Consider the following 16,662-nt stretch of genomic DNA (forward strand, 5'->3'; position numbering starts at 1 on the left):
CGCAAAGCTTTCCCCCTACATATGGGGACCAGGAGCTTGAACCTGGGTCTTTGCACATTGTAATATGTGTGCTCAACCAGGTGCACCAGGTGGCCCCACTTATTTATTTTTTATTTATTAGATAGAGATGGAGAGAAATTGAAAGGGGAGGGGGAGATAGAGAGTGAGAGACAGCTGCAGCCCTGCTTCACCACTTGTGAAGCTTTCCTCCTGCAGGTAGGCACTGGGGGGTACTTGGGACTGGGGGCTTGAACCCGGGTCCTTGTGCACTGTAATGTGTGCACTTAACCAGGTGCGCCACTGCCTGGCCCCTATTCCTTCACTATAAATTTTCCATTGCCATAACAGATCTTGTCACTGATCAACTTCACAATCATTTCTTACTCTTTCATTCCATCTTTCTGGTTCTCCATTTTGTACTATAGCAGTATTATTTGGTAACTCATGCAGAGACCAAAGGAGATAGAAATCTTGACTTATCCAGGACCGTGCTGGTGCTCTGCCTGTCTTGTTTCCCCTTAACTACTCACCAACTTCATTTCATGCTACACCCTGGTGGCAGTGAGTTCTGCTCCAAACATCTGAAAAGCCCTAAGCGCCTCATGCCATGTATAACCCAAAAAGTCCCCAAGTCAGAAACATTATCACTTAGTTAATCATTCTTTCTCTCATCCCATCTCAGGCTTTTATTCTTTAGTGTCTTCAGCTCTTACCCTGTCCCTCACTTTCTTTTTCCTCTTACTGTGGAGATCTTGTCCTTAACTTCCATGCTCCCTTCTTTTTATTCTATTCCATCTTACATTCATGACCCAAATCTTTTAAGAGTTGCCACTAGTTGCTCAGGACTAGGACTAATCTCAGATTTAAATAGGGAGACAGTTGGCAAGAACCTTTATTCCATTTCTGCAGCCACAGGAACTAGTATCTCAAGTTGGAATGCTGAGTACATTGTCCTAGAAAGCTACTATGATAAGCAATGGTTGGGGCAATATTTCACATATAATGGGTTAAACAGGCTCCTGAGCAAACCTGGGGGGCGTCACTCTTAACATGTTGTGACTAAGGACACTTTCAGAAGCATCCTAGTAGGAGAGGATTCTATGATTTATCCAAAAGTAATTTTATCAGTTTATGAAATAGACCAAGCAACTGTTATCTTTTTATTCTTTGTCTTACCATGGTAAGTAGTGATTTGTCTGCAGGTGACTCATGGGTCCCTTCTTTGTCACAGTTTTTAGAGCTATAGTATAAGAATAACCACATCATAGTTTGGCTGTTGTAATGGTTTTTATAGTTACTGTTTTTTTTTCTTTGTAACTTTGTATTAATTTTAGCTAAATATTGACTTTCTCCTCCGTTAATATTTTCTAACCCCCTTCTAACAGAGGCGAACATCTAACCATGGTCATGCCAGGAAAAGAGCCAAGGTAAAAGTCCTTTTTCTGTAGCTTCTTGCCTGGTGTATTAGTATGATGTTTCCTAATGAACTTGTCACCAATATGTAGTTATTTGGATAATGTATAGGCAAGTTTTTCTTCCTTTGTACCTAATACCTTAATTGTGAATATACACTCATGTATGCATTTACACAGTGTGAACTTGCACACACATGCTTTCAGTGTGAACATGCACACACATGCTTTCAGTGTGAACATGCACACACATGCTTTCAGTGTGAACTTGCACACACATGCTTTCAGTGTGAACTTGCACACACATGCTTTCAGTGTGAACATGCACACACATGCTTTCAGTGTGAACATGCACACACATGCTTTCAGTGTGAACTTGCACACACATGCTTTCAGTGTGAACATGCACACACATGCTTTCAGTGTGAACTTCCACACACATGCTTTCAGTGTGAACTTGCACACACATGCTTTCAGTGTGAACATGCACACACATGCTTTCAGTGTGAACTTGTACACAAATGCTTTCTACTACAAGTTCTGGCTTGATTTGTCTCCATTATTTAGTTTAGCCACACTGACTTCTATCACAAAGCATGAACTTTATTTTTCTGCATATGAATGTTCTTTACGATAAATTCTGTCCCACTAATAGAACTTACTTAAAATTTTTGTGCATTCTAAAAATAAACTTTTTGAAAAATAAAAAATAAAAATTTTGTTGTTGTTGTTTGTTTGTCTCACTTTTTATATTAGGGCAGGGAGGAAGACTTTGCTTTTAATCATTGTATGATAAAATTACACATCACACACTGTTTTAGGCAGTGTTGTCAGGGAGGACTATATATGTTAGCATATGATGGCTTTTTAATAACTGGGGAACCATAAAATGTGAAACTTATCTTTCAGTGAAGAAGAGTTCAGAAGAAGAAATAATTAAAGTTATCTGCCCCTTTTCCTCAGCAAAATAATGGCAGCATTTGGGATGACCTTGGCAGCATGTGGGGGGGTTTGAAAAAGACAGTTGACTCTGTCTTACCTTACATGGCCTAATCCACAGTGAGGTTTAGACATTAAAGTTCAAAGTAGAAGGTGTTGTTGGAATTTCACTTTTCCCCATCTGGAGATAGCTCCATTTTGCAGATGATGAAACTTAGGCTTATAGACACTCAATGAATTTGACAGAAGATATTCATTAGTGCATGTCTGAGCAAAACTCAGTCAATTCTTCAGACATGCAAGTTTTTACTAATTGCACTAATGAAGCTCTCACCCTGGGCACAAGCTCCCTGGCGGGGGATGGGGGGAGGCTTAGGACAGGGGGCTTGAACCCGGGTCCTTGTGCACTGTAATGTGTGCACTTAGCCGGGTGTGCCACTGCCTGGCCCCTATAGCTGAAACATACATACTTTTTTTTTTTTTTTTTGCTTTTGTGTGTACTGTAAACCTTAAGTTTTATCTTAAGAACTCTCAGCAGGAGCAGGAAGATAGCATAATGATTAAGCAAAGAGACATTCAAGCCTGAGGTTCTAAGGTCCCAGGTTCAACCCCCTGCACCACCATAAGCCAGAGCTGAGCTGTGCTCTGGTAAAACAACAACAACAACAACTCTCAGCAGATTATTTGGGTTAGATTTCTAATGAGCTCTCTACAAATTGTAAATTTGGAGGTCTGTAAGAGATCAGTAACTTACAGAGTGAATTTTAGATCTTTCTGGTATGTATGTTTACATACTTTATGTCACCAAAGTGTCACAACTCTTTTAAGTATTTCTGTCCCAGTTTATTGAGGAAAAATGAAAATTCAAAGAGGTCAGGTAATCTTCTCAGGATCTCAGAACTTATAAATACAAAACGAGGAGTTAAAGCTAAAATTCCTGCCTCTTAGATCCATTGTCATCCTACTAAATTCTGTTGCTGTGTATTCTCAATTAATTTCTGAGTCTGAAGTTGGAACACATTGGGTCATAGCGGAAAGCAAATCAACTTTTCTTTCCCCATCCCCTGGCTAATGTAACTGGGTTTTGTGGGTAGTGGTGGTAGTATTTTGAGGGGGCAGAGTGAGTAGGTATGGGTGGGGAATGGTGCCAGAGATAAATCATATGTATAGTATATAGTGCTAGATTACATCCCTGGCCTTAAAGTAGCTGTTTTTTGTTTGTTTGTTTTTACCTTGGATAGTGATGATTTTTTTAGATTATCTTTAATAATTTATTGGATAGAGACAGCCAGAAATACAGAGGGGAGAGGGAGATAGAAAAGGAGAGAGACAGAGAGATACCTGCAGCCCTGCTTCACCACTCACAAAAATTTCCCCCTGCAGGTGGGGACTTGGGGCTCAAACCTGTGTATCGTAATGTGTGCTCAACCAAGTGCACCACCACCTGGCTCCATACCTGTTTTGTTTTTATATGTCTATAGTTTGTAAGCAGAATTATTTTTCAAGTGAATCACTAACTGGCAAGTAGACCTGTTTGACAAGAACCTGTGAGTTCTTTTCAAATGGAAGCAGCAACTAACAGAGTCCAAGAGAATGCCCTCCATTCAGCCGAAAGTTACCTAAATATCCACTGCCGGGCTGAGCTTCACTGACTGGAGACAGACGACCCGGGACTCATGGTTGAGCTGTACGCAGTATCTCTTTATTCATGTAGAACGCAGCACAATCTAAGCCGAGCTAAACTAAAACTAATCTAAAACGAACAATGCTGTCCTTATATACTTTCCAAGTAGGGTGTGAACAGGATGTGACACAGAGAGGGTAGAGAGAAAAGTGACTGGTGAAAATCAGGGTGTGACAAGGAGAGGGGGCGGAGCAGGCAAGAATTCTACCACTGAACCACCAATGCCCTGGAGGGAAGGTGGTGCTTGTTAACAGTGGTTATGTAAATAGAATACAGTGGTTATGTAAATAGAATGCAGTGATAAGCAGAGGGGATTAAACCAAATGAAACAGAAGAGGTTTTTAGAAGCAGAATTAGAAGCATACCAACAATCCACCAAGAGAATATACATGTTTGATTTTTTTTCAGTCTAACTCCAAGCTGAAGTTGGTGCGCAGCCTAGCTGTATGTGAAGAATCCTCTGTCCCATTTGCAGATGGGCCACTAGAAACCCAGGTAGGTTTGTTATGAGAAAGTATAACTTTTGAATGTGGTAGTTGTTTAGTAAAATGTAGTATAGCAACCATAGCATCAACACTGGGTTTCTAAATAAAGTAGAAGGAGCTTCAAAGCAATCTGTTGCAGTAAGGGAGGCATGAATAAGAGCACAAAGTATAGGCTCCACACCTGGGCCACCAGGAAGATGCAGCAAGGAGATCCCAAGACTAGATCTTGTTTTCCCACCCACACTTTTCCCCACCCTGGTGGTTAGAACCATTGCCGCTTCCCATTTCCTATGCCAAGAGCAGCTAGTGTACCTTAAGCTCTCTGTGTAGTAGTTGGTGGTTGTTGGCAGAAAAGGCTTGGGCTCTACTCTTTTAGTAGAACAAAAGCTAATACAATTAATAAAATACTCTCTTCAATAAGAGCACATTGCCATTCCAAGATTTGCTGCTTTTGAGTTCCAGGGGAGTTGCAGCAAACAAACTCCTTTTTTCCCTTCTCCCAAGGATATAATTCAGTTGCACATCAGCTGCCCCTCTGACAAAGAGGAAGAAAAATCTACAAAAGATGGCTCTGAAAAGGAAGACAAGGACAAAAATAAAGAAAAGGTTCCAAGGAAAATGCTATCTAGAGGTCAGTACTTTCCCCTTCTCTTGGCTGTCTCAGGGTCTGACTCTGTGGTATCCTTTCTCTTACCATGTTGAAACCTGGTACCTTCTGACCCAACAGCATGTAGTGTCCTGCTTTCAGAGATTGCTAACAATCTGTATGGTTGCTTGGGGAGGAACCTAACTAGGTTACTTTCTTTGCTGCTTTATCCAACCCTGTTTTTGGGATTCACACCCTACAGAGAGCAGTTGTAACTGCACTGACTTTATCCTTAAGAGGACATTGTACTAAATTCTGATTTTCTTTGGAATAAACAGTGACATATGGATCATCACTGATAGAAGATTCCCCAGATACCATTTATATTATGGTTTTAGGATACCTGGAATAATTTTAATAATATAGATTTATTATTAAAAATAATCTAATCATTAAGCTGTCTTGTGGTCTTAAGCCTTTGGGCTACTATCAGACACAATTCATAAAAATAATAATTGAGAGGGAAAGGCAACCTTGAGATTAAAATCTTAAATTTACAAAGTGAATGCTTTTATATGGTAACCAATAAGTGCGTGTATATGCTAAGATTCTGGAAAATATAGCATTGTCTGCTCTTACCTGGAATTTATTTTCTTTAAGTAGTACTTTGTTTCCTTAAGTACTTTGTTTTGGCAGGATATTGAGTAATACTTTGGTCAAATAGCATTTCATTATTATACTGATGCAACACTGTGACCCAAATTCTATCTTCTGTCATTGTCAGGGGGAAATCTTGAGGGGGATGGAAAGGTCATCCTGTTTTTTAAGCTGAAACCTCTGAAGTTTGATTCTGCTTTCCAAATCTTATTTCTCTTGAGCAGGTTGTGGACTTCTGTTTGGGTTAGATACAATGCAAGACAGTTTCATTTATTTTATATTTCTTTTGTTGTGGTGGTTCTAGACTCCAGCCAAGAATACACTGACTCCACTGGAATAGACCTCCATGAATTTCTTGTAAATACACTGAAAAAGAATCCAAGGTAATAATATGTTTTGATGGAAGGGGGAAAAGGGATGAGGAGCCAGTAGGATACCCATGAAGCCAAGTTACATCTCAAAATTTTTCTATTATTAAAGTCTAGGATGCCTACCCCCCCCAACACCTTTTTATCTTCAGAGTAATTTCTTATTCTGAAGGACTCCAGATACTTTCATATTGAAGTTTCTGCTTTCAAAATTGTTGAGAAAAATGCTATGGAAGAAAAGTCTGAAAGCTTGGGAGTGCAATTTCAAAGCACAGGAGAAAAATGATGGTTACATAGGTTCAATCACAATTGTTTTTAGAACTTTAATAAAACATATGAACTGTAGTGTAATGATTATATTTACTAGTAAAAAGTATGTTCTTATATGAATATTACTACCAAGAGAAATAAGTTTCAGATAATAGAAAGCAAAATATATGAAGAGGATCTTTAGAATGTGAACTTGTTTGTTTTTCTTTTTTTATAATAATGGAAGACAGATCCGTGTAGGTATTTGGGTCTAGTTCTCTCTTCAGATTCTGTGAAGTAGGTAGGTTGTATTTTCTATCCTTACTTTCAGTGTCTATGAGAGGGCTGCTTTTTCTCTTGTTTTAATCTTTTTAAAACAGGGACAGAATGATGCTGCTAAAATTAGAACAGGAGATTCTGGAATTTATTAATGACAACAAGTAAGTTACTTGAATGAAATATGTATTTTGAGGTGGGAGGGAGCTCTAGAAAGAAATTTAGCAACAGTTTCAAGTATCTTCTATTCATTGTTCCCTTGAAATCTAAACTTTGAAACAACTATTCACTAAAAATAAAAAGGAGTTAGGAAAAAGTCAGAATGCCTTAAAAAGTGTTTGTATGAAATTTATGTGAAACTTTTATGGAATAGACTTTGAGTTGGAAAAATTTAAATCTATTAAATAGCCAGCACTTATTCCATATTTTTGTCATTCTTAAATATCTCCCCTTTTCTTGATAAAATGTCATCCTGGTGGGTGAACTTTATGATTTAAGGAGTAGTTTTAATGAGGACAGTGAGTTGAAGTAATCTATAAAATAATGCAGATAAAAGTGCTGAGAGAACTTTTCACTGCCAGTGAGTAAATCTCTCTCTTCCTTGTATTATTTTTCTTTCTCCTAATCTCCCACTTGAGGTACCTTTAGGAAAAAACATAAGTGTTTGTTATTGTTGTTGTTTATGCTTATTATACTCCCTGCCTCCATCTTCCCTCCAGTAACCAGTTTAAGAAGTTTCCTCAGATGACCTCCTATCACCGGATGCTATTACACCGGGTAGCTGCCTATTTTGGCATGGACCACAATGTTGATCAAACTGGAAAAGCTGTCATCATCAACAAAACCAGTAACACAAGAATGTAAGTGAAGAAACCACAGATTAGGAAGACTTTCTTGAGAAAGTCTTTGGGGTGAAAGAGGAAGATATAGGATCAAGATGTCTCTAGGGAGAGGGATTTTATTATTTCTGTCCATTTTAAGGCATTGAAGACAAAATCTAGAGGCCTCTGACCTCTCTTTACCTTCGATGAAAGGACAAATATCTATAATTTAGGAGGGAGACAGTATATGTTTGTTTGTTTGAAGTGGCTAGTTCAGGTTTATCGCAAGAGAGAGCAAGAGCACACACTTGGAGACAAGTGTGGGTGAGTTCTCAAGTGATCACCAAGCTATAGATATGTGAAGAAAAAACTTCACGTATTTTATTAAGAACATCCTGATGTGTTTTGGGCACTTGATTTTAGAAGTTCTGAGTGGGAACTCTGGAATTTAAAAGGACTATACTAGAAGGTCTGCTTCTTAGCTAAAAGATCTCCCCCCCCCCTTCCTTGCACATTTCTTTTCCAATCTCAGCCCTGAACAGAGGTTCTCAGAACATATAAAAGATGAGAAGAATACAGAATTTCAACAGAGATTCATTCTCAAGAGAGATGATGCCAGTATGGACCGAGATGATAACCAGGTGAAGAATGGGAAGGGGTGGATTAGAGAGAGATTGCAATAAGAGAAACTGGGAGGGGAGAAGAATTTTTGTAGGGTGGAGGAAACTTGAAGTATCTTAGTATGTAAAAATATATTGAGCTGTACTGAGTTGGTATTGGCTTATGTTGACTTATTAATGGCTGACTACACTTGTTGAGCTAAAAGCCACCCATGTAGGCTCAGAGAAACATGGTGCTGAGGTTTGCTGGGTTTTCTTATTTGGATTGGAACTTCCTGGTTCTGCCACTGACTTATAATTCCATGTCACTTTGGGACAAAGGAAGTGCCTTCCCTGTTTTAGCCTTGATTCAGCTGACTTCTTTTTTTTTTTTTTTTCTTTAGTAGTTAGGAATTTCTTTGTAAATAATAAAAAAAGAGAAAAAAGTACTTTATTCTCCTTTCACTCTTATCCTAGTTTATGACTAGCCTCGAACTGGCAAAACTTGTAACCTAATTTTCCTACTTATAAAGGTTTTTCTTAGCCCCTTCTACAAACTCCTTAGCCATTTCCCAACTCCTTCTACCAAGGTGAGTGAGTTTATTTGACATTTGATGCTGGGAACTTCAGATAGTATTTCCTTTTTTGTCCACTCCTATGGAAATAAGAAGAGAACAACCTATCCCATCCTTTCACTTATGGGCCTATTGTTCTGACTTCTAACCCTGCCTTTATTAAGATAGTGTTTATTTAGTGGTTAGTTTTACTAGCCACATACATAGTTTAGACTAGTCTACTTCTGCTTGGCCTCCAAAGGAGGCTAGGCTGACAACTAAGATTAAGGTTTTAAAAGCATTGTTGGGTAGAGCCAATAATAGTCTTACTAATTAATGATAATTACCACTAGAGGTATCAAAAGTTTTATTGAAATATTGTATGGTTTTGAGACCATGACTTTTCATATTTGCTACTTGAGTATTTAAGGGAGGCCTGTTGAGGAAAGTGTCATTATCTGTTGTGGACAAATATGCTGGGACTAATTAAAAACACCAATGAAACATGTAAAAATACAACTAACTTTTTAAAAGAGCCTTTCCATCCTGATGCCCTTCTTTCCATTTTCCCATACCCCCCTTTTTTCCCCTGTGGATCAGGAATTATTAAGGCCTTAATGTTAATTGGGGCTGAGTGGAATCTGTTCCTGTTGTAAATGTTTCATCTCTCAGCTTCAGGCTTGATCTATAATAGGGTAGGCTCTGTGCAATTTCTGTCCCTAATGTTATTAATAAACACAGTAATTGCTATTTTAGAATGTTTCCCTGAAACTAGACATTATTCTAAACACATCATATACATTATCTCTTTTATTATAACTTTCTCTGCAACTCAGTGTGGATATGGGTTATTAGCCCTACTTTAAGCATAGGAAAACTGAGGTTACGAGATAGTTATTTGCCTGAAGTCACATCACAAAAAATCAGCAAGACTAGGAATCTACTGACCTCAGAGTATATTGTGCTCTTTCTACTTTGCTACTAGTTTATCAGTGCTAGGAGCTGAGGATAATATAGCAACTTGAGATTCTGTGTCTTCTTGGATTGAGAACATTTAATAGAATCCAGTTTGGGGTTTGCTTTTTTTTTTAATGTCATCAGGGCTTTATGACTGTGATTCTACCACTCCCAGTCGACTATTTTTCTTTTTTCTTTTTTTTTTTTTTGAGTAGAGGGTACGAGACAGAGAGGAAGAGGGAGAAGAGAGAGAGAGTGAAAGGCATCATGGTGCTGCTTCACTGCGTGTGAAGCTTCCCCTTTACGTGGTGATGATGGCGGGTGCTCTGTCTTGAACCTGGACCCTTGTGCATGGTAAAGTGTGCACTCTACCGGGTAAACTATTTCCTGGCCCCAGAATTTAGGTTCTTAAGGCTAGTGAGAACTAAACCTAGTCAGAGTTGATACAGCTGAAGCTATGCCTACCTCTGGAGATGGGTGAAGATCAGGAAGATCAGCCTAAGACAGCGGTCTCCTTGGTTGCTTCATCTGAAACTTTCAAAGACTCTGGATTAAAGGTCAGAATCTTTTATAACCTGATGACATAATTTTACTAGGTTATCTCCCTCAGAGCTCCTTGCCTTCAAAAGCAGTATGGAAAAGGATACTCTGTATCGCCCTTGCCAGGGCAGTGCTCACAACTCATAACCTAAGAAAGAATGACAGGAAAATTGAACGGCAGGCTATCAGAGGCGGTGATCTGCCCAGCCATCCCTTCTAGTCACCTCACTTCATTTTTCTGAGAATGTAAGGTTCTCTGTCCTCCATTTCCTTTTCCTTTTTTGCCATCCCCCTCCCTCCACCAAACCTTATTTATCTGTTCCCTTCTCTATCCATCCTTCTTTCTATTCAATTCTCCTTTTCTTTCTCTTTTCTCTTTGTGTTACCCTGTTCTCTTTCCTATTTCTGTAATTTCTCTCCCTCCCTCCAGTGGCTATAATTAAGATGGAAAAAAAAAAGTGCTTAAGCTTTAAGTTTAGCTTCGTCCTTGGGATTTCATTTCCAAGGCCCTCTTTGCTGAGCTGTGTGTGACTTGGGTCTTCAGACCATGGCATTAATGAGTAAAGAAGGGATAAAGTTAAGTGCTAGTTCTATAAAATTCTTCTCTGTATTCAGCTCTACTAAATGCATATTTCTTCTCCTTCTCTAGCTTCCTCCTATCCCTTGCTTTCCCTCCAAAGTAATGTTATTTATTCCCTGGGCTATTCTCTTGATCTTTGCTGACTGGAGAGTACCTGTTTACTACAGGGAAGCAACATAATCTTTATAAATAGTTGTTGTTCTTGATACTTGGGGGAGGGGGTAGGGAAATGGAGAGGCCCCCAACCACCCACAAAACCTGATCTCCCAAACTGCATGGTCAGGTGTACCCAGTGAAATCTGTCCAACGCTGGAAGTTTTCTTTTTCTTTCTTTCTTTCTTTTTTTTTTTTTCATTTTTTTTTTTTTATGGCAACTGTAAACTCTCCTGGTTTCTCTTCCTTGCTGGTGTGCAGTGAGCTTGCAGTACGAGGAGAACTTAACTAGCTTAATTCTGCTCATCGATCTAGATCAGAGTTCCATTGCAGGATGGAAGGAGGAGCAAGTCAATAGAAGAGAGAGAGGAGGAATATCAAAGGGTCCGAGAGAGAATATTTGCCCGAGAGGTAAGTGTAGTTTCTGAGAGTTGTCAGCCCATAGCTTTTAGCTCTTAATCTTTGGGACTGTGACTGGAATGAACTCCCTCCATAAATGTTTTGTGTCTTTTTTATTTTTATTTTTTTTAACCAACATCAGCCAGCCCAGACTTGATCTCAAGTTTGAAATGTGGCTTATTGAAAAGCTGCAGATTTTTGTTTGTATTATTTTTAATACAGTCTGCTGTATGATATACAAAGAGAACAAATGGAGTGGCTGAATTTGGTAAATATAATTAGACTGAAAATAGAAATGGTTTTGGCAGGGCTTATGTAAGGGCCCTGTCTCTTACCTGTCAAACCCTTCTCCTGCTTACCCTCTTTCACTTCCACTGTCCATTTTAGATATCTTTGCTTCTAAGTGGAAGACTTAGTATCCACACAACCTATACATTCATCTTATTTGACTAGCCTCATTTTTAGGATATGGTGACTGTTATAACACAGATCTGGCATTCCTTCTGTGACCTCCACATTCCACATGTACCATTCCCTCCAGTCTCTACCTGAATAGGAAGTCTCTCTCTTCCTACATTTCTTACCTCAGTTTTTAGTATAGACTAACTCCATAAACTAAAAGGCAACATGAATTATTTTATGTAACTTTATTCTTAAGAGTTGTGGCCATATCAGATATACCTGATACTTCTGTATATGGTAGCCTTTATCTACTTAACTGAAAGGAAGTATATATAAAAAAAAAAATTCAGGAAAGGTTGTGGATAGGCAAGCCAGGAAAAAAATCTCCAGAAAATGAAATTTCAAGTACTAGTACTGCCAAATTATCAACAAAGAAGGAAGCTAGCCTCCTTTCATTGTCAAAAGAAAACCAGCTCTAACAAATATACTTAAGACACTGCTCCCATTTCCATGTTCTCTCAATCCCAGCATCACAAAAGAATTATATTTTCATCATCACCTAACTCAGAAAAGCACTATCTCCAACATTAATGAAACAGAATTTCTTAATGAACTTGCTCTATCATCTCAGAAGATCCAAATATTCCAAGGATCCTCATTGTAGCCAAAACACAACAAACCTTCTAAGCCCAAATCAGTTGGATGGAATAAGACAAGTTGTTTCATATATGACTATGACCAGTGATGACATATCATGTTGGTGGATAATAATAGCAACCACTTCTAGTGCTTATTGTCTTTCTGCACTTTCATAGCACTTTTCATAAATTAATTTAATCCTCACACTGAGCCTCATTTTCTTCATTTTATAAATGAGAAGGTAGGACGTAGAAAGACTTAAGTAGTTACCAAAGATCTTACTAACTAGCTATTAAAAGAGCAGGTGATCTCACTCCCACAACACAGTCCGTGCTTCTAACCCTGGAAGTAAACCTCCTCTCCATAGTCTAGTCGGCTGTGGAATAGGAATACAGGGAGATAACACAGTGGTTATGCAAAAACACTTTCATGTCTGTGTTTCCTAGGTTCAATCCCTAGCACAACCATAAACTAGAACTGAGCAGTGCTCTGGTTTAAAAAAATATAGCAGCCAGGGAGATAACACCATCTGAAATGCAACAGATTTTCATGCCTGAGGCCCCAGAGACCACAGGTTCAATTTCCAGCATCACCATAAGCCAGAATTTAGCGGAGTTCTGGTTAACAAAAAATATACCAGTGACATCATAGGGAGCTCTCTGTTTCACTGGCACATGGAAAATCATTGTCCCACCATGCCACCCGTTATCAAGGCCACAGATATTCTGAAAGAACAAACAACTTTTAATAGGGTATTAGGGCTAATTATCAACAATACTATAATATATGTACCTGCAACCATAACAAAGTCAAAATAGTTCTTATCTCCTTTTTTTCTCCTTATTTCTAGTCTCTCAAGCCTCTACTGATGTATGTATTCTTTGTTAAATCCTTGTGGATTTATCACTTTCTAACTCTTGCTGAGGTAGAGGCATCAGAAATCTCAGAAGTTCTAGCTTAGAAAGGAGGTCAAAACCCACCATACTCCAGAAATCCTCACGTGAAGAAGAACCTGTCCACTTAAAGGTTGCTGATTAAGAGTGGAGTTATTGATTGGGACAGAAGAGAGGAAAAGGCAAGCCAAAAGAAAGAGAAGTGGCAAGAAGGGTATTTGGATGGAAATGCTGCCACTGCAGCCTTCTCTGAAGCCCAAGCTGTGTATTGGGAGAGCTGCTCCATATAGGCTCTACGGTGTGTGGAGCCCACTCTGCCCAGCAGCTGGACACTCTTGGTACCTTTTTCTAAGGTTTGGGAGTCCACCATATGCTTACTTCACTCAGCTCAGTAGCTTTGTCAGGAAATGATCCCTAAAAGAAATGTGTCAGGCTTTTAACTTTCTCATTTTTCTATGCTCTGATAATTACCTGCTTTCCCAATTTCTTACTCTCCTTGGGTCTCAGGCCAGAATGTCTTTCATTTTGGCCATTGTAGAGGACATTAATGGAATAGTCTGTGAGGATGATTTACCAGAAAACTAAATTTTCTTCTCTTGTCTCCCTTTTTCCCTTCCTTTGAACACACTCTTTAGGACCAAGCATACCACTTATTATGCTCAGCTTATCTCTAAAAAAAAAAAAAAAAGAATGAATTAGAGCTAAAAAAGAAATTAATAGACTGATACTTCCCTCTTCCTCCTTTTCATACTCCCCAACCTTTCTTTATCAACCTCTCTTTTTAAATACTCTATGGGAAGGCTAAACACGCTGAATGCTCTTTCCCATTAAAGGTGAGATGTTAGGTTGGGTGTGGGGGTGTGGGTCATCCTGTCCCTGCTCCCTCTCTCTCTGTTGGGGGGTGAGCTTGGTTTGAGGACCTTGGGTATTCATAGCATCATGGACACCCTTTTCGGTTTTGCCATGCTGTTTTCTTATAAGTTATTTTCCATTTTCTCCCCCTCACCTAGACTGGCCAGAACGGATATCTAAATGACATCAGGTTAGTACCACTTAGCATGTTCCCTGCTTCTCATTGAGCTTTGTCAGTGAGGTTAATATAATCCTGTAATGACGCTTTTCTTTGATGTTAACCAACAGACTCTCCAAAGAAGCCTTTTCTTCTAGCTCTCACAAGAGAAGGCAGATTTTTAGGTACTTCTGTGTGATCTATATCTTTCTTTGGGTTTTGTTTGTTTGTTTGTTTGGATTCTTTCTTTCTTTCTTTCTTTCTTTCTTTCTTTCTTTCTTTCTTTCTTTCTTTCTTTTTTCCAGTTTCAGTTTGTTTTTCAGCAGAGTGAGTCTGCTCCATGCATGGCTGCTTGTGGAATAATTCAATATGTGGTTTCTGCAAAATAGATCTCTTTCCCATTAAAAGTAGCTTCTGCTCAACTACTTATTTTTATTGTTGCTAATATCATTAAGTCCTGGATAAGTGGTAAACAGGATGAAATAGGTGTGTCTAGGATAGATAATGCTCTCCCCAAATCTACTGGATCTAAGGGTGTATTTATATTAAAGTAAAAGAGTGGGTGTCTTCTTGCTGCCTTTTCTGAATCTGTGAAAAAAATGTGAAGAATTTACCCCTGACTCAGCACATATCATATTTTTACCTTTAATAAAATATATATTTATTAAAAATAAATATATATAAGAATATATATATTGGTGGGGGTAGATAGCATAATGGTTATGCAAACATACTCTCATGCCTGAGGCTCCAAATTCCCAGGTTCAATCACTGCACCACCATAAGCCAGAGCTGAGCAGTGCTCTGGTGTTTCTCTCTGTGTCTTTATCTCTCTCAAAAACAAAATAAAATATTAAATATGTATATATATACACATATATATATTGCCAAGGATGTAGTGGTACATATATGCTTTGCATCTACAAGGCCTAAGTTTGACCTCTGATACCAGAGAAAGAAGAGGAAGAAGAATAGTATATACTCTTTAGGACAATGTCTACCTTAGAATGAGCTCGAGAGCATGACTTTTATATGATTGTCCATGACTTGTTCTTAATGCTAGTGAAAACAGCTATATTACCTTTTCCTTTTTCCACAAAGCAGTCATAGATTATCCCTTTCATTTCAGTCTGTTAGTCGTACCCCACAGAATTATACAAGACAATGCTGAGGAGAAGCACACTAACTCCTATGAAGTATACTCTTCCCCATATAGCAAAGGAAAAAACTAGGTCACAGAGAATCAGAGCATTTAATAACTGAATTCAGAACTAATCCTTTCTAAAAGACTTCTTTGTTTTGGAATTTTAAACTTGATAGGAATTGAACTACTCAAATTAGGTAGAGCTCTTAGCAGTCTAAATCATCAGTGTAAAAGCTTAGTCTGAAATATGTGAGAACTGGCATGATGAGATTTCCTGTTCTGGGATAGAAGATTTATCAGTCTTTCCAAATCTCCTACATCATCTACCCTGAGCTCCATCTAAAGTGACCAGACAGAGAAGGCTCTACATTGCTTCTGGCAGTAAAGATGCATATAGTTCCCCTTAAAAATTAGTCTCGTGGTCCGGGAAGGGGTGCAGTGAATAAAGGGCTGGACTCTCGAGCAGGAGGTCCTGAGTTCAGTCCCTGGCAGCACATGTACCAGAGTGATGTCTGGTTCTTTCTCTCTCCTCCTAGCCCTCTCATTAATAAATAAATAAATAAGTAAATGTTTAAAAAATCAGTCTCACTTTCATATTGTATACAGCAGGTAGAGTTATAAACCATGCCAGAATATCTGTAACAAACAGTTTTAAACTAACTCCTTTGTGTAACTTAATGCTTTGTGGTTGTTAAAATATACTGTAGCTAACTCAGTTATCCCAGGTGCTGATTTGGTAAGTTTGTTTACATTAGGAAAACAGAAACAGAGCAATTATGTGGCTAGCACAAGTTTATTGGGCTATTAGTGACAAACTGGGACTGACTGATAAAGGTCCAGGGTTCTTTTTACCATGTCACACAAACTCTATATGAACAAGACCTCTTCCTCTCTGAGTAGTGTTGTATTCAGAGCTCAAGTTCAGATTCATTGCTAAGAATAATGCCCCCATTAGTGCTGTGGAGCATCAAATGACATCAAACTCTACAGATAACAGAAGGATCTAGTGAGCAGGTATAGCACTCTTCTATCCAGACCTCATTCTAAGAAGCTGTTTTCCATGCTGACTTTTGAATACAAATCCAAGCCATCTAAAATGCAACTCCATGAACTCATAGGAATATACTTCTTCCTCTGGGTACTAGTCCTGAACTCTGATGATTAGAAGCTGATCTTCTCTAACTGCTTTATATCCTTCTTCCCAAGTTATGAAACAAATCAGATTCCAAAAACACACTAGATTCCATTATCCACAGTGCCAATAACTACAACAACTTCCCAGTTTGGGGGATAATTCTATTCAACTATAAATAAAC

At 38.6% G+C, this 16,662-nt stretch overlaps 1 protein-coding gene across 46 annotated transcripts in view; it reads left to right on the forward strand.

Annotated features, from left to right (window-relative positions):
• The window catches only part of R3HDM2 (R3H domain containing 2), a 165,870-nt gene that overhangs the window by 107,314 nt on the left and 41,894 nt on the right, over positions 1-16,662 (forward strand). For 31 of the 46 annotated variants that reach the window (XM_060195095.1, XM_060195064.1, XM_060195066.1 and 28 more), the window contains 10 exons: positions 1,386-1,427; positions 4,444-4,530; positions 5,025-5,151; positions 6,068-6,146; positions 6,761-6,820; positions 7,376-7,516; positions 8,010-8,118; positions 11,176-11,271; positions 14,204-14,235; positions 14,334-14,387. In XM_060195095.1, the coding sequence (XP_060051078.1) occupies positions 1,386-1,427; positions 4,444-4,530; positions 5,025-5,151; positions 6,068-6,146; positions 6,761-6,820; positions 7,376-7,516; positions 8,010-8,118; positions 11,176-11,271; positions 14,204-14,235; positions 14,334-14,387 (827 nt within the window). The remainder of the gene's footprint in view (positions 1-1,385; positions 1,428-4,443; positions 4,531-5,024; positions 5,152-6,067; positions 6,147-6,760; positions 6,821-7,375; positions 7,517-8,009; positions 8,119-11,175; positions 11,272-14,203; positions 14,236-14,333; positions 14,388-16,662) is intronic. The other 15 variants (XM_060195084.1, XM_060195094.1, XM_060195101.1 and 12 more) reach the window with 4 other exon arrangements.

The sequence above is a fragment of the Erinaceus europaeus genome, chromosome 7 (genome assembly GCF_950295315.1).
Source record: "Erinaceus europaeus chromosome 7, mEriEur2.1, whole genome shotgun sequence".
Lineage (NCBI taxonomy): Eukaryota > Metazoa > Chordata > Mammalia > Eulipotyphla > Erinaceidae > Erinaceus > Erinaceus europaeus.